This window comes from Toxotes jaculatrix, chromosome 14, assembly GCF_017976425.1.
Source record: "Toxotes jaculatrix isolate fToxJac2 chromosome 14, fToxJac2.pri, whole genome shotgun sequence".
Taxonomy (NCBI): Eukaryota; Metazoa; Chordata; class Actinopteri; family Toxotidae; genus Toxotes; species Toxotes jaculatrix.
The window spans coordinates 3,223,402-3,244,839 of record NC_054407.1 but is presented as its reverse complement, the minus strand read 5'-3'; the positions used below and the strand labels follow the sequence as shown (position 1 = coordinate 3,244,839).

Genomic DNA, 21,438 nt, shown 5'->3' with positions numbered 1-21,438 from the left:
GCCAACTGAGAAAAAGAATGAGGTAAACATCCTCCAGGCAAAGTCATAAGAATTTAGGTTTGAAGGAGCCAGACCCTCTCTCATGTATTTTGCTATAACATTCATGTGACCTGGAATGTGACAAGCAGAGATAATAAAGTTGTGAGATGTATTATGACCTAGGTTCATGATGTCACACATCATGCGTTTGCGATGCCAAACTGGACAAAACCCTGGACATAGTAAGCTGCCACAATGGGGTAAATCTCAAATAGAGCAGGAGGTGGAGATTGTACAGAAGACTGAGATGACCAGCCATGTGCAAACCAGCTGCCTTGATAGTTCCCCCAAAAACCCATGGATGATACTGCATCAGTGTAGACTTGGAGAGGTTCAGAGGAGTGGTCAGTGTCATCACAGAAAAATGACACACCACTTCCAGTGATTGAGGAGGAGGGGTCAGGGTCTTAAAACTGAGTAGAATCCCTCATCCGGTTAGACTGTGTTGACAAGGTCGGGCGCTGAGAGGGCAAACTTCAGCAGAAGGGAAATAAAGAGGCGCACTTGATCATGCACTTTTCAAAGTTTAAATGACCGAGCAAGGCCAAAAGCTTGTGTACTTGGGATGTATACAAAGGAGAGAGATGCAGAGTCACTGCAAGTTCTCTGAAGAGAGATAACCTTTCATCTCGACACTGACGAGTTATGCCTAGAAACTGTGTAGTTGCAAAGATCAGTCTTATAAAATCAGAATATGTCTAATGAATGATTAACCATCATTTTGGACTTTTGATGAAAACTTCAAATCATTAAAATAATAAAAAATAATTTTAGTATTAGTGTTATTAGTGTAATATTAGTATTATAATTATGTTACAACGTGTAAGATGTTACCAAAGAAATAACAACATAATGAAGGCAGCTGGGAATACTTCAGGATGGCTTCAGGTGTGGTGTGTGTGTGTGTGTGTGTAAGAAACCAAGGGAGACCAGGGGAAGCAGCAGGCGCTGACCCACAAAAGTGGAGAGAGGGGAGACTGCGTGGGTGTGAGACTGGGTAGACAAAGGATTAAGAGCACCAGGTGGGAAAACACTCACAGCTCCTGGTGGTTAGGGAAAGGTCACGGTCGGGTTTAAGTGTGACTTCAGACACAAGATGTTTTTTTACATCAAACCCCAAACCACGATCTTTCCCTAACCTTAACCAAAGAGCTGTTGTTGCCAAAACCTAACCACAGACAGGACTGTGGATGTCTCTTGTGTGACAGTCATCTGCTTTGTGTGACCACCATCCACCACAACCACCTCCTGCACCACCTCCTCCTCCTCCTTCATTCATTCAAAAAATATGCTGCCTGTGAACATAATCCATCAAGTGAATCCTATGTGAATTTCCTATAAAACTTCTTTGCTGTTACAGGTTGGTTGTGCGTGAAAGTAATTTTTAGACAGGATTGACGACAATAAAAATCCTACTAAGTCTAAATCCTACAGTATTAAAAACAGACACATTCAACATCTAGTAACATACTATTTCATAGCTAACTTAGCCTTGATGTGAGCTTTACCTGACCATCACACTTGCAAGCAACCAAATGTGTCCGAGTCTGTCTTTTCCTCTGAAATGCATTGAGTGGATCCAGCGACATGACGGAGCATGTAATCCCGTTGTCCTCACTCGTCACCTGGGTAGGGCCTTGTCTCCAGAGAGCCATCGGAGTTAGAAATAAAAAGGGAAGCGATCGCTTTCTATTAGTGGTGCTAAATCCCTGGTACTGGAACAAAGCCAAGTTATCTTACACTAAACCGCTGCCAGTGGCAAGACAAGAAAACATGGTCCTTTGTCCTTTTTTTCTGCACAGAAACTTTCTCTTTGACGCTGATGTGGAGCACAGCAGTGGAGTGTGACCACTGAAGCTTCCACTAAAAACATTAGTTACTGTAATCTATGGTTGGAAGATTATAGGAAACTGAATCCATGTGAGGCCCTACAAGAGAGAGGAGCCATTGTCATACTGATGGAAAATGTTTTTGCCAGATTTCAGATTTACATAGCCAAGGAGAGCCAAATACCATCAAGCTCTAGTCTTCGGTCTAGAAGGACAGAGCGTGAAACATCTCGGTAAATACCTAAATGCAACCAGAAATTCCCCCACGGACATGATTTAGAACAGCTGACAGGTTCTCTGGAGACGGACTAGATTAATGTCTTTACCTTGCAGGATCCTATAGAGTGCAGCCTGTCACAAACGTTGGCGGCTTGGGGAATGTATGCTCTTGCTGTCAAGGATGTGGGGATGGCAGAGGTTAGAGTATGCGGAGGCAGAGACACAGAGACTGGGGTAAGGAGGTACAGAAACTGGTTTAACACGGGGAATCTGCACAATGCTGGGAACAGTGTTGGCATTTTCCAGGGCACAGAAGCAAGCGTTGATGGTGTGGAATGAGACCACGACTGCCTGGAGACAGTGTGCCACATCAGTGACACTGGCCTCAATACTGATGGCCTCGGGTAATCGGCTCTGCCGACCCCTCTCTGCTTACCCTGGGGTGCATTGACTGGAGAGGATTTTTTTTTAGTTCTCCTCTGACCTGGAGTGGTTGGCTTCAGACCTGCTGCTGGTTTAACAGAGGTCGGTGGGTGTTGGATAGAAGGAGGGAGGGAGATCTTAAATATGAATGATGTTGTTGGTATTAGCCAGTGCCTGGAGCTGGATTTTGAACTGCCAGCTGATGGGAGTATAGCGATTCAACAGGGAGGTGCCAAAATGAATGAAATGAAAAGAAATACTGGAGCTGCATCTCCTGGAGATGTAAAATGGACCACAATTCTCTCCATCATTCATAAAGTACCAGAGTCAGACATGACTGAAACGTCCAGGAGCAGACAGAAAGTGGACAACCTCAACATACCACAGATTTGCGTAACGGTAGGTCAGGGACAAAGTGATATTTAAAGAACGGCCTCGGAAAAATGGAGGAGGCTGGAAGAGTGACCATTAGCCAGATAAAGTGACGTCAGTAATGAGTGGGAAAGGGAATGTTGACTGTGTAGAAAAGCTGGACAACAGCCAAGTGACAGGAAAGATCTTCCTCATTGGACCTTCACCAGATCTTCATCAGAACACTGTAGAGAAAGGATGAGATTCTGATCTGCCAAGTGTACCAAGTCTAAATGAAAACACAGTTAGTCATTACAGACTAACAGGCTAAAGCTACACTTTACATAGCACAGGAATGAGGCAATCTTAGCACTGTACTGTGAACATCTCTTTACAAGAGTTTAACTGCAATGCCTACAGTAAATGGCTGTAGAGACATCCACTCATTTGTTAGCAGCCTGTGTTCAGCAACCTTCTGAAGTCAGCTGTCTAGACATTAGAGTTCTGTGTTGACATTTCATTAATCCAACCACCTGCCTCTATCTGCTGCCAGTCTGAGCACACTGCACCATGTTAAACAGCCTGTTAGCATTCAGCTGCTAGCTGCTGAACACACACACACACACACACACACTGGCTGCTGAGAAATACATACAGGAAGACAGAGAAGATGGTTTAGAAAAAGATGAAAGTGATAGAAATAAAGAAGGAGCAGCTAATATCTGCTGTCTGGAGTCATCCAGGGCTAATTGTATTCACACAGAAAGAGATTACTGACAGTAAAGCTCATATGGCAATACATTTCAAAGCCAGGGGATAAAAGCCTTCTTCACCGATGTACCTGCGCAAGTGAGGAAGGTTATCTGACTTCCTGAATATGTGTGTGTGTGTGTGTGTGTGCTCTTGTGGCTGACCTTGCCTGGCGGGAGTCTCTGTAGACCACCTAGATGAGGACATTAACTGTGTCTGACTTTGCACTGGACGCCTAGTGGATCGTCTCTCTAAATCACACTTTTTTTTTCTTAAGTAGCACTACTTCTTCAAAAGAGAGCAAATCACATAATCCCTCCAGGTAGGAAGCAATCCTCTGCTGGCAAGGAAACAGGGGAGCAAACGAGAATAATGGGAGGAGGGCAAGGGAAGAGCAGAGGGAGGTTGGAGAAATGGTGTGTTAGAAAACGAGGTAGAGGAGGGAACATGTCTTTGTGGTGAGAGGCAGGGCAGGGCAAGTTGATCTATAAGGCACCATTCAGATGCAAGGTAATTGAAGGCGCTTTACAGAGGCACACATCAATTAAAAACATTAAAAACAAGACATTAAGAAAGCATTAAAACTGCATTTACAAGATAATTAAAAACTGAAACAGAAATAAATATTTACAGATTAAAAGGAAGCGGCATGTTTAATTTATTGGAAAGCTGCAGCAAACAATAATGTTTTAAACCCTGATTCAAATGAGCCGACAGTTTCAGCAGACCTCAGGTATTCAGCAAGCTGGTTCAGCTTGCTTAGTTCTGGTTCCTTGAACACTGAGTAAACCTGTCCCAGATGGCCTGAGGGGTGTGGGTGCTTCTTAACATGCAAGTAAAACAGAGATGGATTAAGGCCTGAGACCATTTACTGGTTTATGGACAAGTAATAGGATTTTAATGTCTTTTCTTTGACACAATTCCAGAAAACTGCAGATTATTGCTATATCATCCCTGTAGTTAGCCTGTGTGACCCCTGTTAGAGGTAAACAGAAGCAACATGTAGCCGTCATCTACTGTGGATGAATGAACTATAGGAAAAAGTAGGCAAACTGAAAATGCCCTATGCTAACAAATGAGAGAATTTGTGTTCAAATACCAGGAGCTCATCTGTACATTGCTTCTCACCAGTCAGAAGCTTGTGTCAAATTTAAGACCTGTCCTCTGTAACCATCACTAAAGAGAGTTAAAACTTTACTCTTTGTAACCGAAAATGATTAACACTGAAATGATCAAAGCTGTAGGGTTCACTCGTTTGTTAGTGTACTAAGTAAGTATGCTGACACTGGCTTTTTACAACTTATTCTGCTGTTCTGTTATCACAGGTGGATCTACCGTTAGCTCTGCCAAACTGTCCGTGCTGCTCTGCTCATCGGTTTGGACTCTTCGGGCTCAGCAGTAACCACTCCAATCTGTGTGCCATGCGCCACTGCCTTTGATCCCAATTTCGGTTTTGCTCTCGTGGCCCCCCCACGGCTCCCCCCATAGTGATTGAATGTGATATACTCCATCTAGTCTTCCTCTCAATGGTCTCTTCTCTTCTCTTTAAGGTGCACTACCTGAGATCTTAAGGTGCTGAACGGTTTGTGACAGGTGCTGACTCCTTTTCATTTGCAGACTCAGGATATATGTTCTGACGGTTCATCCACATAATGCAGCCCCAGTGGGACCCTTCTGGTAGTCCCCACTGAGTCTGACCTTGACTTGGGACAAACTGTGAGGGTTTGCACGTTTGTGCACAAAGGTATGTGTGCAAGACTGCTGTTACTAAACCTGCTCTGTCCTCTGGTTCTGTGCATTTAAACTTTGACACCCTGGCCAGGAACAAAGTGACAAACTGAACAACAGGCGGTGGGCACTCACTGATGTACAAACCAACACGCACCTACACACTCACAAGGGTTGTGTGGGAGGATCAATGGGAAAACTGTGAAAAAGTATTCTGAAAATGCTGACAAAAGTGGACTATCCTGCAGAAGTGGGTTGAGAAGTTTCTCTATGTGTGTTCAAATGCAGCCATCTGAATCCAGCCTGGCTACAATCTCCATCTTCCATGAAGGAGCAAGCCACAGACCTTTCAGAGCCATCTTTTATGTCTACGGGGGGTATGTGCTTGATACTCCAAAGATTTTGGGCTGAGTTTCCTTTTAATGATAGATTCAGGAAATGAGATATAATATGAAGGTCGATTTTTCTTTTAAGCCTGAAAGCAGCTACAGCTGCAGAAATATTATACTCATTAGTTTGTGCTTATAGGTTTTATCCACTAACACTATGCAAGAAAAGATCTGACTACACAAAAGGAGAGCTCCATTACTTATCAGGTCACATATCTTCTGGCCACACATAAGGGAATGAAAGCCAATGAAAGCCTTCAAGAAACATGTCTGTTTTTTATTGACAAATATATGCAGAAAGAAAGAAGCTATTACAAATTAAGCTGCTCATTTTTCCCGACACTGTGTCAGCCAAATAAGCACAATGCTGACTTGTTGTCATTAAAATGAATGATGCTATACAATGCAACAACCACATCAAAGCAGACTTACTGTTCTGGGTGCAGCGTGTGAGGGTGAAGGTGCCAAAATATTTATCTTATTCTGTTTTTGCCAGAAGCTGTAAACACACATATAATCTATTCTGCTCCACTGGAAACACAATAAGTGCCACATAAACATAATGAAATGATGCGAAACTAAAATAACTAGATTCACACTCAGGCATGTTCATTGTGAAGCGGCCTTTATATACAGGAAAACACACACATGAACAGAAGCCATGCAGATATTGTTGTTTATGCACTGAAACGTTTTTTCTGTCTCCTGTTAATTCATTCACACTGAATGGAATATGCTTTGAAAAGCACTCTCACCGAAGACACTCTGATATTCTCCGCTGTCTCTGCAAGGCCTTTTCTCTTGCCTCTTTAATGGACACAGTATCTATGTCTGGGAAAGCTTTTGTTTGGTGAGAGACACCAAGAATGGAGGGGCAGGAGGGCAGGAGGGCAGCGGGGGGGGGGGGGGCTATAGGGACAAAAAGCAGTGCCAAGGAGGAAAAGAGCTTATTTCATACAGAGCCGCTTTTCTAACTTCTGTCTGATCTGACATGTTAACAGCAGCAGCCGTTTGATTTACAATGCATTTAGCTCACTGAGGCTGTGTTGCAAATCATTTTTGACAAAGTAAAATTTAAAGGCTACTATTGATAAGGGGTATGAAAAGATACGTATTTAATCTTTAATTAGAAGATGTGTAAAGCTAGTTTCTCCTGACATGCGACCGTGTTAATTAGACACAGCCGTGTGACCTTTGAGGCTGCACAGAGATCAGATCTGAGGTGAGTTGAAGTGGAAGGTAAATCCCTTTATGAGGAAGAGCAGCAGGATTGGCACACGTGCAAATGTGCAAAATAAAGTCTCTCATGGATTTAGCACAAGGAATGAAATACTTCTGGAATATGCTGTAGATTACAACTTATATACTCACCCTGCTCCAGGATGATATACTGTACTATATACTATGCATCACAGTGCTGTATGGTTTTTCACATTAAAAGCCTTCCAATAAAAATTGTGGAGGAAGTGTTGAGTTTCATTCATGGTAGCTTAACATCCTTTGGAGAAAAAGGCAAAGTGGAAATTCTGAAATGTGCATTGTACTAAATTTATGAAGACAGCAGGTGAACACGTACACAGGTCTGAGTTTGTATTAGCCAAAATGTTTTGCCACAACTTGTGTACGTTGCTAAGACGATTTCCTGCCATAGCTTAAATATTTTCATCTTTCCTGCCATAGTTTGTTTTATGTACATATCTCTGACTGAACCAGCAAAGGTTGAGGAGCCAAATTGGACCATAATATAAAATACAGTTATGACATTCCATTGTTACTTACACCGCTGATGCTATTCTGTTGTTGCTATGGGCAGAAATACCTTGTAAACGCTGTCACTGAATGTAATGTTGGGGTTTTGCAGAATTAAATTCAAGAGACTCTGTTCTGGTAACAAGGTTGTTATGGATGAAGCTTCAGTGAACAATTCAACCGAAGATTAGTGACAATGGCTCAAAAGATCAATTTATTCATCCATAAAAACATGACAATTACAGCTCTCCCAATCAACTAATGCTGCTTACAAATCCGCAGGAACCTGGATACGGACTTCATAGACAGACAGCTGTCTAAGTAATGCAGGGACATTAAACAGCTGTGGACAGCTGTATAGAGAAGCTGAAGTGACGCCCACTTGTGGATTAGCCTCTGCGCCACTAGCTTTAAATTTCCTCTGTGAACTGGAATGCACTGCATGACTGGTCCCTGAGGTCCCCAAACTGCTCAGTAAAATGTCTTCTTAATTTTTTTTTTCAAATTTCATTTTATTTATTTGTTTTATTGTTGTTTTATTGTTTAGTCCCTTTGTGAAGCGCTTTGTAATTTTGTTAAGAAAAGTGCAATATAAATAAAGCTTGTTATTATGACTATTACTACTGTTAAAGTCCCTGTGGGAAACAAACCATGGACATTGTGGTTCACGCATCACCTTGATCCCTAGACCACCCAATCGTCTTAGCGGACACAGAATTCATGGAGACATTGTGTCCTCAGGTGTAACTGAACAGAAACGTGCAGCACTGAGAAAATCCCAGACAATACACACGACATGTCAGGTATTTAGCAACTCAAATGACATCTGTGCTGTGATGCATGTTATTCAAGTGTGTGGAAAAAAAGCAACTTATATCATCCCATGCTCAACAATCCAATATGAGGTAAATTATGCAGCATATGTATTATGCAGCTTATGTATTATGTATTTTGAGAGAACACACCACTCTGAAATGTGACAGTAATGCACAGAAATACTCTGTACTGCAGGAATAGCTTATGTTTGTAGGTGGTACCGACCTCCTGCAAGCATTTTGGAAATTGATGAATTCAGAAAAAGTTCTTGATTTGTTTGTACTCACAAGTTAGAAAGACGAACGATGAGATCAAATCTGTGCATCAAAGTTTAATGAACGAGGCCCCAGTTTATCACAGAGGGCTGCTTTCACCCCTCACTCTGAAAAACTCAGATATGATACCATGGTTTTCTATCGGTATTCAAAATGAAAGAGGCAGCTGCTAGTGAACTGGACACTGTCATTTGAGTATCTCATCTTTTTTAACCGTAAATGTTTAAATGTTTAATACATTTACAGCCTTTCTCTGTGTAATCCAAGTAGTTTAAATTGCCTAAACTTGACAACAGCATTGTTTCCATATAAGGAAAACACTGGGGGTGAATATTTGACATATATGAATATTCTGCTGATGCTTTAATTTAAAACATACACAATATTTTTCTTTAGTTTTAAAATCAGTCTGCTATCGGTGCTTTCCTGGACAAATATGGCTTGTAAACCAAACCCAGCAGGGGTTCCTGAAAAAAATATTGGGCAGCAAAAAAAAAAAAAAAAAAAGAAAGAAAAATAAATAAATAAATAAAAAACAGAGCAGGTGGAGGCTGTCGTTTGAAGGGCCTCTGCCACCTCTGACTCTCATGCACAGATTTGGCTCCAGTGTTTAAAGCAGTTTACCGGAACTCACCACCTGCATCATTAAACACTACCTGAAAAGTTCATTCACTGCAGCTTCCCCAAACATTAAATGGACTCAGACGACAAAGGAAAAATCACAGCACTTTCCTTGGCTCCGGGCATCATTAGCTCGTCCATAGCACTGCTTGTGCTCGGTGCTCCCTAGCTACCTTTTTGTTTGAACTTTCCCTAGGCAGCAGTTAAGGTAGTAGCAGTAGCAGTTTTACCTGTCTTGGGGTCAACAGAAAAGTAGGGCTGTCCCTCCAGGATGCTGTAAACTATCTTGGCGCTGTTCCCGTAGGTCGGGTCATCTGCATCTGAGGCTGTCACCTGGAAAACTGACGTTCCTGCACAGAGAGGGAACAAATAAAGAGTGAACAGATGGTGATTGGCACTGACGGCCACAAAATAATAAAGAGAAGAGGTGTTCATGAATACTGACAAATTTAAAATGGATACACTGAATTAATGGGCAAGACAGTTACTTCTAACTACTACAACAGGGGTCTCATTCTAATAAGAGTGGTGTAATACAACAATCAAAGAAGCTCTTCTTCTTGCTGTCCGGAGGTGTCAGAGTATCAGAGCAACCCCAGAGCGACGCTGCCATGAATACATGCTAGCAGCAGTAGGGGATGAGGGAAGATGTTCATTATTTTCTCCTAACGACCTTTAAAAAAAAAAAACTAAGTGCAATAGCTGGTTATCCAGAGGAACACTGTGAGGTGTACACAGATGAGACAAGGAGCTCATTCAAACAGAAAAGTGCCATCGGTGGTGTTTCTGTGGTCACTGCTCTGCACAGCCGACCGACTGAGGAGGAAACACACTGCTGCAGACAGAGAGAGGGACCAGTCGCTGACTGACATCTAAACGTGTCCACGGATTAGAGCCATTGTGTGTAACAACAGCGTTGATCTCAGCCATTTGCTGAGCTGTGCAAGAGACCGTTCCGCCATCTACCAGAAATCAGCTGGAATAAAAGACGAGAGGCCTGCTCTCTGTGCGGTGAGATGCATCACTGACCACTCCTACAAAATAAAACAAAGCCTTTAAGGACGTTTTTATAACACCTGTTTACCTCTGTGCTACTGTAGTAGCACAGAGTAGCTTGTCCTTGTTTTGCCATAGTCATGAATCTCCATAACAGAGGTTGACCCATGGTCAGAATGTCCATGATTCTGTGAATCCTCCTTACATCAAAAAGTTTTATATAGTTTTCAGCAAGAACTTTGGGAACCTTGAACTTTCAGCTGCATCTCATGGTTTTCATCAGCAAGCCATGTCCAAGCAGCAAACGCCATCTGCTGACGAAGATCATGATGTGTGGTTAAAAGCCCTGAGAAAAGCTGCTAAGTCCACCTCTTGCGTGCTTGACCTATATCTGTGTTGTTACTCCTTAACATGCGATGATGGCTTTCATTAAACTGGCTGCAGTTTTAAACTCCTGGTCCCAGTGTCTAATTTCCAGCTCAGAGATCGGGTCCTCCCAAACACATTAGATCACCAGCAAGAGCCAAACACTGAGCGTAATGTTGCTGTCACTGCTGATGCACTGGCCTCTGATCACAATCTGAAATGAAAACCAAGCCACAACCTATTTTCTTTAACAGTATGAAATTATCTTGTTTATATGTAAATGTGACACACTAAACTTCCCCGAGTGCATAGAATGAGCTGCAGTAAAACACGGTGTGTGTTGTCAGCACTGCTCTTGTAAAGAGACACAGCCCATTAGCCTGACCATGTAGCAGCAGACAGGAGAAGCCAAAGCCTTTAGCCATCTCATTCATCATAGTAGACCTGCTGTGCATTCGCTCTCATAGCAAAGGCAGCGTAAAATGTTAAATTCATGTTAAATTAAGGGTCCTGCAGTGTTTAAAATTCTTTGCTAACCAATGTCTTTTAAGTTTTATTTTTTTTTAAACTAGTGGACCAAAATTACTGATGTGCTAGATGATGGGTCAATTAAGGTGATTAGCAAGTTGCCATGTTCTTAATGGTGCTAAACAAGTTAACATAACTATTTATGCTATTGCACTTTAGGGTTTAGTGGGACTGGAACTTTGTGTCTTTGCAACTAGTCTGGAAGCCTGTCCTGGTTCAATAGGTAACTTACATAAGTGTGATGTGGAAACTCGAAGCAGTGCACATACACGGAGAGTGGACTTCAAGAGATGTAGGAAAAATCTTTTATCCAGTAGCTGAACTTTTGAAATGAAAAATAATACACATATTCATAGATTCTGGGTTTTTCTTTGAGGGAGGAGGTGTAGATGTCATTCTAAGAATTCTCCAACAAGGCAGCTGAACTTTTTTTTTAATGCAGAAACCACATCAGATGCAAATTATTATTCAAAGCAGAGTATTGGTATATATCTTTGAACATGTCTGTGGGGGGGGGGGGGGGTCTTTCAATTTCAGGTCATCACTGTTCTGTCATAAACTGTGTTTATTAGTTCATTTTAGTGCGGAGCTACAGGTTGCCAGGGGGGGGCAGCAGCTGTGATGGGATTTATAGGTACAACCCATTGCCATGCGACCACTCCGCTCCAAAATACATAATAAAAATTTGAGGCAGCGCCTAAAATATGGTTAGAAAAAAAGATCAAAAAAGAAAAATAAGAAAGAAAGAAAATTCATTCTTGTTGCCAATTGCTATCACACTGAAACAGTCCTCAGAAATCTGGACACACCACAGGACAAATTCAGCTCGACCTGCTCAGGCCACAGGAACAGGGCACACTGAGCACCTTCACCAGGAACTGCACTGTTTCTTCACAAGCTCAGGTGTGTGGGTTTACGTAAGGCTGGTTTTTTTTGTTCTTGTTTACATGTGTTGTATTTTTTTTTTTTTGGAATGCTACTGTGCTTATTCTCTTTGTTTTTCAAACTTTCCTCGGGAAGGCGCTCAGAGCATGTGTCCTGTTTCTTCACAAGCGCAGTTGCAGTTTTGTCGTGGGTTGGAAAATAGACTGCTCGGAGACATTACCGGGAAGTGTGTCCGTTCTTCCTACACAGCACGACGCAGAGTTAGACCCACTACACAGAGCTTATAATTTCAAAGGGCTAGACTGACAACTCGCTGCCTCTGTTAATTAAATAGCAGTCGTCGCCTGTTAAATAACACCGCAGTGATCTCATTGTTTACAGAGCTCATGTATCTCTACACTGTCTGCAAACTCACAAATCCATTTACACCTTGAATGCTGCAGGTCGGAGTAATAAAGTCACAGAGGAGGAAAAAAAAGAGAGAGAGAGTAAGTAAGAAACAGAAAAGTGGTGAAAGAACCAAGCAGGAAGCTGAAGAGGATTCAACGAATGAATGAGAGAGAGCAGAAAGGTTCAGAAACGAGTGTGAATTGGGAAGTATGGGTGATGAAGAGCAGACTGGGGGGAATGAAGAGTAAACAGAGTGATGAAAGAGACTCAGAGAGAGAGAGAGAGAGAGGGAGAGAGAGAGAGAGTGAGCCAGACAGTGAGAGAGAAAATGATCAATATAGACGCAGACATGTCTGCTTTCTCCTGCTGCAGTAAGCATGCTGTCTCATTTCCAGTCGCCCATGTTTCTGTATTAGTGGTAGCTAATACCTCGACCCGGTTCATTTTGCTGTTTTCCTCACTGCAGCGGCTAATTACCTGCTGTACATTTAAACTTACACTTGCTCTGCCTCAGCACTCAGAGCTCTCTGCCATGCAGGTTTACATGTTGGTCAGATCGGTTAGCTTCTAAAAACTCAGCGATGGCTTTACTCTCTCCCTCCCACTCTCCTGCTCAGTGTGTCTTTATGTTTAGCTATTCCTCTGTCACCGTTACTGATAATGACACATGTAATAATCAATCAGCCCTAAACCTACACTTCTTCTACACAGGTTCTTCTTAAAGTGATTAAAGGGAGTTTCTCCTCACCACCAGTGCTTGCTCATGGGGCGAGGAGTGAAGACGGAGAAATGAGTGAACTGTTTCTAACGTGTTCAGCTGGTCTTCATGCTCTGTTCGCTGTCTGTGCTTTTTACCCAGCCATGTTGTGTGAATGATGATGGGGATTAGTGGGAGAGCTGTCTGCTAATCTCAACGGCAGGAGAAACTCTGTAGATAATTTTTAAATAAAAAAAAAATCCAGGTGAACTGTTTGTTTTGTCTGACCAATAATGTACGTGATGAAAACCCATAAACAAGAAGAAAACTGTAGTCCCAGATTCAGAAATGCTACAAACACTAAACATCATCCCAGCAGCAGCCTGGAGCACTTCCAGTGTTTCTGCTGCTTTTGCTGCCATTTTCTTTGGCTATGTGTTTTCATGTGTATTTGTCGAGTCACTTAAACTCCTCTTATGTCAGGACTCAAAACATATCACACAGAGCATATTCTCACATGTTCATATGTGTTTTTACATCTGTTCTGGCATTTGCAGTTGTAGAGGCTCATCTGTTTTGTAATCGGTTTTTCTTTGGGGGGACTTTAGGGATTTGGAACATATTTTTTTCTTATTTTTTGTGTGTTCACGTCTGTATATGTTTTAGTATTTGCAGCACATTTCTCTTAACGCTTATGATTTCATTCATATTTCTTGACCCTTAGGGGCCACCGTAGGCAAGCATGTAATATATCTAAGTAATGTCAGATCCACAAGCTAAACAGAGCTACTTAGCATGAGCAAAATGAATCCCTGTGTGTGCAGATATTCTGTGCACAGTCCAGCCTCTATCCTTACCTGCCAGCGCTGCTCTGTGCTGCAGCTGTTTGACTGTGCATCCTTTAGAATCAGCAGCTATGGCGACCAACATGTGATGTCAAATAGACTCAGGTATCAGTAATAAGCATGAACTGTTAGTTACACCTGTGTGTTCTGACTAAGTCAGTGTTTGTCATTAAAGGCTGAGTAAGGCTCCTGTCTTACCAACATCGGACATCTCAGGCACCATGGCCGAGAACGGTCCATCAGGGAACGTCGGAGCATTGTCATTGACGTCCTGGACCTTGATGATGAACTCTGACTCCGCCTCCAGTGAGCGGTTTGTCCGCCAGTCGATGGCCCTTGCATGTAGGACATACTGGGACTTCCTCTCACGGTCCAGGCTCTTGGCAGCGTGGATGTCACCCGTCGTCTCGTCAATGGTGAAAACAGACCCGGCCCCCTCGCCAGACAGGATGTATCGCACAGAGCCATCGCCCTTGTCAGAGTTGGAGTGGAGCTGGAGATGTAAGGAGAAAATGAGTGAGTTAGGGAGAGGTAAAGTGTGTGACATGTAATACAGAGTAATAGCCAAGTGTCAGGATGAGTGGTCAGTTAATGGTGAGGAGCAGGCAATGAGAGGCACAACTATCCAATCAGGGACGGAGAAGCGGGAGCACTGGAGGACTGGAGTGTGACAGGCTGTACAAAAGGTTCAGTATCTGAAACAAGTTACTGTCACAGTAAATGGTAAAAGTGGAGTGTGACAGAACACGGTCTGTGACACGCAGTCTATCCTGAGCTGAATGTGTCACTGAGCAAATTAAGGATGAAAAGAGAGAGAGAGAGAGTTAGATAAGTACCAGAGAAAGTGAAAATGAAATACCATAATAAACTGCATTTTAGCTTGATTGTGGCTCCATTGTGTTGCAGTGAACTTTGTATCTCTATGTGCATGCTCTGGGCTTCATGAAATGAAACGCTACCTTAATAGCTTAAATGCTGAGTCTTATCTCAAATTATTCTTGACTCGGTGCATTCTGCAGCTACTGATACCACGGCTGCTGTTTAATATGCCCCGTCGATGCTGGAATCCAGACTTGGCCGTGTGGTGAATATTCACGGCTGCACTTTCCCCATCTGAATCATGGATCGTAGGGTAAGAATGACACAACAACACAACAGGCTGAGCAGAGAGGAACAAAGGAAACGACCTTGTCGTTCCCCACGTGGCTGGAGTGAAATTCATAAGAATCTACAAACACAGCGCGTCCTTGTGTTTGTCTAACCCAACCAAAGACAGAGATAAAAGCCTGTCCTCCCTAAAAGCCTTTCATCCGAGTCCAGTACGCTAGGAATTCTCACACTAATTACAACACTGGCAAAAGCTCTCACCTGTGATGGTGTGATGAATAAACTACCACTGTTTACAATTAAACCTGAGGCATCACAGCCTTAAACAATCTTACAAACTCACTCAGTGCTGCATGTAAAAGTTTAGTTTGTTTTACGCTGAGCAGCGGGGCGACTGACTGTGATGATTCTCCCTGTGGGTTTACCACAGCTGCAGGTGCTGGACAAACTCATTTACTCGACTCGACTAAGCTGCCGGCTCTCGTACATCCTCACCGCCGTCAGCACCTCCCATACAATGCTGCACTGATGCTCTTATTTCAAAGAACACCAAAGAAACCGTTTGGTGGCTTCAGGGATCACCAGGTTTGTTCATGTAACAGTGTCAGACAGTTTACTCAGTGCATGTTAGCCTGCTGACCGATATTACTGCTGCTTTCTGCAGACTGAATAATAATTATACTGTTTTAGCTGTTAGCAATAATAACTGGTTTTCATTTTGATGCTAATACTTTTATCATCTCCAGTTCATTTCTTCTCTCCTCTGATGTCATGTTAAAACAAGCAATATGAACCCTACAACTTACTATTTTTGGGGGGGGGGGTTTAAAGGGCGCAAATTCGAAAAATGAGCATTAACATAAGTTTTAAAAAAATGGTGGAAGGAACAATTTATATTCATGAATACAGTCCAGTCAGCTTCAGTCCAAAACTGGATTAGAAAGCAGTGTATCTACACACTGAGGAGATAAAACTGAGCAAGCACATAACACAAATCAAACCGGAGCAACCATCTTTAGACAGACTCAGAGGCCGACCTCACGACAGCCAGTGGGTTTACTTGTTCTGTATTTAACAAAAACTACGACCTTCACAACTCATGGGACACAAGTGAACTTTTACTCTCTGGGGGTAAAAGTTCTCTGATCTCTGTGCATTACACAAACATTACACTCTCTGCTGGTAATGAAAATAATCCCAGCAGCAATTGCATTTCCTCCAAAAATAATAGATGGCAAAACCATCTACTGGTTAAATTTGCCACTGTGGGCTACAGTATGTTGCTTTGGTTTCAGGATCATACTTCACTACATCACACATTGTTTGTCATCAGATTATTTTTGTGTTCAAGAGTAACTGCTCTGTAGCTTCTTTTTTTTTTTTTTTTTTTTTGGTCACTGCCTTGAAAAATTACCAATGTGGACATTTTCTGATCTCATGCCCGTCTTGGCTGGATGTCACAGTTTGTCAGTACTTTCCAAATCTGTTTCAAAAATAAGAGTTTTCTGATCTGCCACTGCTGTGCTTAAGGTTTTATTTTGTATAGGCAGAAAAAAAAAACAAATTTAAGGTTAGGGAAAGTCTGTGGTCTGTATGTTTTGCAGAAACCAGTGTGGACCATAACCATTCACTTTTAGATGCAACAAGTTGTCATTTGACACGAGAGGGTGAAATAATAGATCTTTGTCTGATTCTTATGGTAGGACATGGAGTGACTTCTTATTATAATGAAGACACCTTCTTATTAGCCCCTAATGATAAGTGTAATGAAAAGGTAGGTGTAACACAATGTCAATACAGCAACTTTCAGTCTGACCAAACAACACTGGCAGAGTTGCACTCCTCCTGATGGAGCAGCTTGTTGAGACTTCCTGTTTATCTGCCAAACCTTCAGCTGTCAGTGGAGTTTCTGACACCTGGCTCTCCAGGTGACATTGTTATTTGAGAACTTACTGTTTTGACACACACACCTTATAGCAGACCTGGGCATTTTGCAACCCACAAGAAATGTAAACAAAAACTAGCACTACGTGACCAAATATGCAGAAAAATACAAGGCATCTAAAGCATTTATTGCTTTTTGTATTAATTGCTTACATTTGCAAAACAACTATTCAGTTATGTATTAAAAATAAAATGAAATACTGATGTAATGATTGTTTTCCTGTTTATGACTTGTATTTTTGACGTACTCCACTATTTTATATCTTTATTGTAATAGAACATCCTTAGTCTTTTGATTACAGTAGCATAATCAAAATTACATAATTTACTTCCCTTTACAGTTGGAGGAAATTAATATTGAGCATACTTAAGTTAAGGTTATTGTTGGTTCGGCCCTCTAGCACAGCTCAGGTTTCTCATGTGGCCCTTTGGAAAAAATAATTGCCCACCCCTGCCTTTTAGGCTAGCTGTTAAAAGTAGGCACTGCTGTCAGATGTACTCTGCAGTAGTTTTATTTTCATTTTATTATTTGGAAGTCTGAACGAATGAGCAGACCTTTGAAATATACATATGGGTATATGTATTTTTTTTTTTTCATGAACAGTTCTTTTATATATAGGACATTAACCTGGTTAAAGGTTTAAAGGTTAAAAGGTTAACGTAGTGGAGAATTTAGCATCTGAAGAGACATGATAATATTAATATCCACCTGAATAAGGCCTCTGATCCTTTCTAGCGCTAGTTTCTTTTGGCTTTAGACACTTTGTGTGTGAACCCGCTCACTGCAGTGGTAACAGACCTGACCTGGGACAGTGGTTTATGATCTGACTGTCTCCCCCATCACATCTGTTATGTCAGATCGCTGCCTTCTCAGATCTGAAGTGATACTAGCTTGTCCTCGTAATGTTGGTGCTGATGTATTTATCACTGGACACATTGGTCCTTCAGCTTTAACTGCTCTCGGTGAGCGACGACCTGCAGAGACAGGGCCCTCTTGAAAACTGTACTGACTTAAACACAGCTCTGTTTAGTCTCAGTTGAAGCTGAGACTAGACGGAGGTCTAGTCCAGGTCTACACCCTGGTTTACTGATGAAACGTGTTCTTATGCAGACCTGCAGGAGACTGGAGCGCAAATGCTGGGAGTTGAATTACAAACACGTTTTGTCTCTCATGATTTTTCAGGCTTTTTCTACCATAAATACAAACTTCATCTCCATCATCGTCTGTGCTGTAACAGACTGTAAGCTTTGGATACAACTACTACTGATGACCCTTTTCAAACCATCAGATTAGAGACTCTGAAAAGCAGTGTGGCAAAAAATAAATAAATAACATCCTTCTCCTAAATTCAGATAAAACCTAGATGCTGGTCTTTGGCTCGGCCCGACACAGACACGGTAACAGCAACACTCGACAACTGTGTGATTTTTCAAAGTCTGACAGCCAAGAATGTTGATGTTACTTTACCTTCTACTGTCTCATTTTTTATTTAAATTAAATCTAGAAAATTCCAGGACATGACACCAATTTTAGCCCCCTTCACTGGCTCCCTAACCATGTCAGATCAGACTTTAAAAGGTTTTTGATGAGATACAAAATCCTAAATGCTCTTGTCGCTGCATACTTGTCTGATCTCCTAAAACTATACATTCCATCCTGTGTACTTCGCTGTCAGGACACAGGACTCCTGTCTGTCCCCAGGGTCTGCAGGACCTTCTCCTATCATGTCCCCTTCCTCTGGAACGACTTCCTTGCTGAACTCAGACTGTGGTCAGACTCTGCTGAGGCCTTTAAATCCAAACTTTAAACTCATCTATTCTCCTGCCAGTGGGTCAGTCCGTGTTATCTGTGCCAACGGGATTACTGTAAACTTTCTGTCTCTGCCCCCCCATGTTTTCCTCCATGTCCTGTCTTTTCACTAAGGGTCTCTGGGCCGGACCATCAGCCATCAATCTCCTGACTTATGGTGCCTCACTCCAGATGTTTTGGATCTGGATCTTTGTCCTCCAGGAGTCCCAGTCTCCTCCTTGTCCCTCTCTCTCTCTTTGCGTTTCCTTCTCCTTGACGTGTGAATGATGTGCTTGGTTTTGCCTTTTGTCTGTTTGTGAAATCTGTCCACTTTTTTTTTAAATATATATATATAGTGCTTTGCTACATCAAACAATCACTTAATAAAACCTGCTGTTTGTTCTTTTCCCCACAGATTCTTAAATCTTCTGAGCGGATCTGATCAGGTCCATTACACCTCTCTCCAACTCTCACACTCTTACCCCAAAATCACACAGCGTTTCAAAGTCAACGTCCCCAGAGGACAAACTCTACTGTCTGAGCACATGGATTTGTTTTGCAAAGGTGGAGAGTGTTATTCAGGCCATGAGGAGCGCAGCGAATATGCTAACAACCTGCTTTCCTCCTCACACCCCGCTTTCCAAAATATTGTTGGAGAGAACAAAGAGTCAAAGGAGGCAAATCTTGACACAGTCTGCACCATAAAATGAAAACAGAAACAGACAACACAGCACGATGAGCTGCAGAGAGAAGAGAACAGAAATGCACTGCCAGTATGAGCTCGAACGCCGCTGCAGTGTAAAGACGAAGAAAATCCATCTCCCTGGCACAAAATAAAACATTTAAAACAAAAACAGGAGACAGGAGAAGACAAAGACAAGAGGGGTAGGAGGATAAAAATACAGCATCATGAAACAACAGTGTTTCTAAGCAGCAGCTGGCGAGGAAGGAGCGGCGACTGACATTTTGAGGCTAAAGTATTTCCCCCTTGTGCGTGTCTTTCCAGCTAGAAGAACAAAGGCTTGTGAGGGTGTGAAATATGAATCAAAAAGCTTGTGGGCGGGCAGGAAGTGACGGTTATTAATTTAAACAGGTTAATTCCCTTCTGGTGGGATTTACAGGACATGCTACACTAAGCTCCATCACTAACCACGAGAGCTGAGACATGATAAGGTGGTTCCACTCTGATTTGATATACTTTATCCAGTTTATATAACATCGGTGCATCGTTCTGTCAATAATAAATTAAGCAGTGTAATGAGGCTTTTCTGTGTGGAATTTTCAGGTTGTGTGGGTTTCCTCCTGCCTTCAGCACGATCCTCAGAGCTGGACTTGGTCCTAAGGTTTTGTGTTATGGCTGCGCACAGACACACAGAGGAATGTGGAAAATGGAAAGAGAGATCAGTGCAGTTAAATGTCGTGTCTAGTCGTTCTGATCAAATTATCTGAATCAAGCTATTTTTTTTATCACATTCATTTAGACTACTGTCAGTGTATCTATGCTTATATAGGATTATTGTACTCTGGTAACCACAGAGACACAAGCTGCCTCAGAGAGCTGTGACATTTAGTAGTTGGTATACGTTCAGATTAAAGGTAACATGGAAAAACAGGAGGCCGTTTATTAGCTGAACATGGTAAACATTATACCTGATACACATCAGCACGTTAGCATTGCCGCTGTGAGCACGCTGGCATGCTTGTGCTAGCTTATAACTCAAAGCTATGGCTAAGCTATGGACTATCAGCACCCGACCTCACTGTACTCTACTCAACAAGCATAGTGCAAGGTTTAGCTAGTTGCACTTGGTTCCTGATCTATTTAAATTAAAAATAAAACAGCAGCAAGCTGGTCCAAGCTCAGACCACACAACAGCATGTCAACCTGACTTGGCACAGCATTGTAAATAATACTGACTACACAGATTCTTCACCTGCCTTCTGAATCCTAATGGAAAAGCTACTCCACTGTCTCGCGAATAAATTAATCATTGCAAGTTTGGCAGTGTGCGACATTTTGTTTACTACTTTGGATCCATTAATCCCTTTCCTGCGCACCTGTCTCTTGGAATAGATGTGCAAAGTGTTCTTCTGTTTTGACTGTGTCTGCCAACTCTTAAAAGCTGTGAAAACATCTAATTGAATTTTCCCCGCAGCATCCCCCACAAACTGCCGCTGTATGATTATCAGCTGAAGAGATTCAGCGTCACACCTGCACTCCGCTTAAGTGCATCTTCGTCCTCTTTTATTTTGGCAGTTGAGACACAGCCATGGCATTCTGCCGTCCCTCCTCAACTTTGGAAATCAAAGTTTGTGTTACTGTTGCCATTCTGGCCCATACCCAGCCACTGGTGCAGACTAATTGGGTGTAAGAAGTCCAAGAACTTTCAGACTGAAAACAGTTTTTTTTTTTTTTTTTTTTTTAAAAAAAGCCAGTTCTCTAATCCAATGACAGAACGGGATGAAAATTCATTTTGTTTGCATGGTGTGTTTGGTCTGGTTTGTATTTCACATGCTTTCTCATTTTGTTCACTATTCCATTTACAGTTATATCTTTTTTTTTTTTTTTTTTTAACCACCTCAAAACATACAAGACCATATAAAGACATATACATCAACTGAAAACAGGCTGTGTTGTTAAATGAGGTGAGTTTAGGATTTAATACTTAAAGTGGCCTGGCCCACACTGTCTCAGTCTGGCC

The 21,438-nt window shown here is 42.1% G+C and overlaps 1 protein-coding gene across 1 annotated transcript in view; it reads right to left on the bottom strand.

Moving 5' to 3' along the window:
* The window catches only part of LOC121192901 (cadherin-18-like), a 114,962-nt gene that overhangs the window by 57,550 nt on the left and 35,974 nt on the right, over window positions 1–21,438 (bottom strand). The window contains exons 2-3 of the mRNA XM_041054891.1: window positions 14,095–14,389; window positions 9,420–9,539 (exon numbers count right to left, since the gene is read on the bottom strand). Coding sequence (XP_040910825.1) covers window positions 9,420–9,539; window positions 14,095–14,389 — 415 coding nt within the window. The remainder of the gene's footprint in view (window positions 1–9,419; window positions 9,540–14,094; window positions 14,390–21,438) is intronic.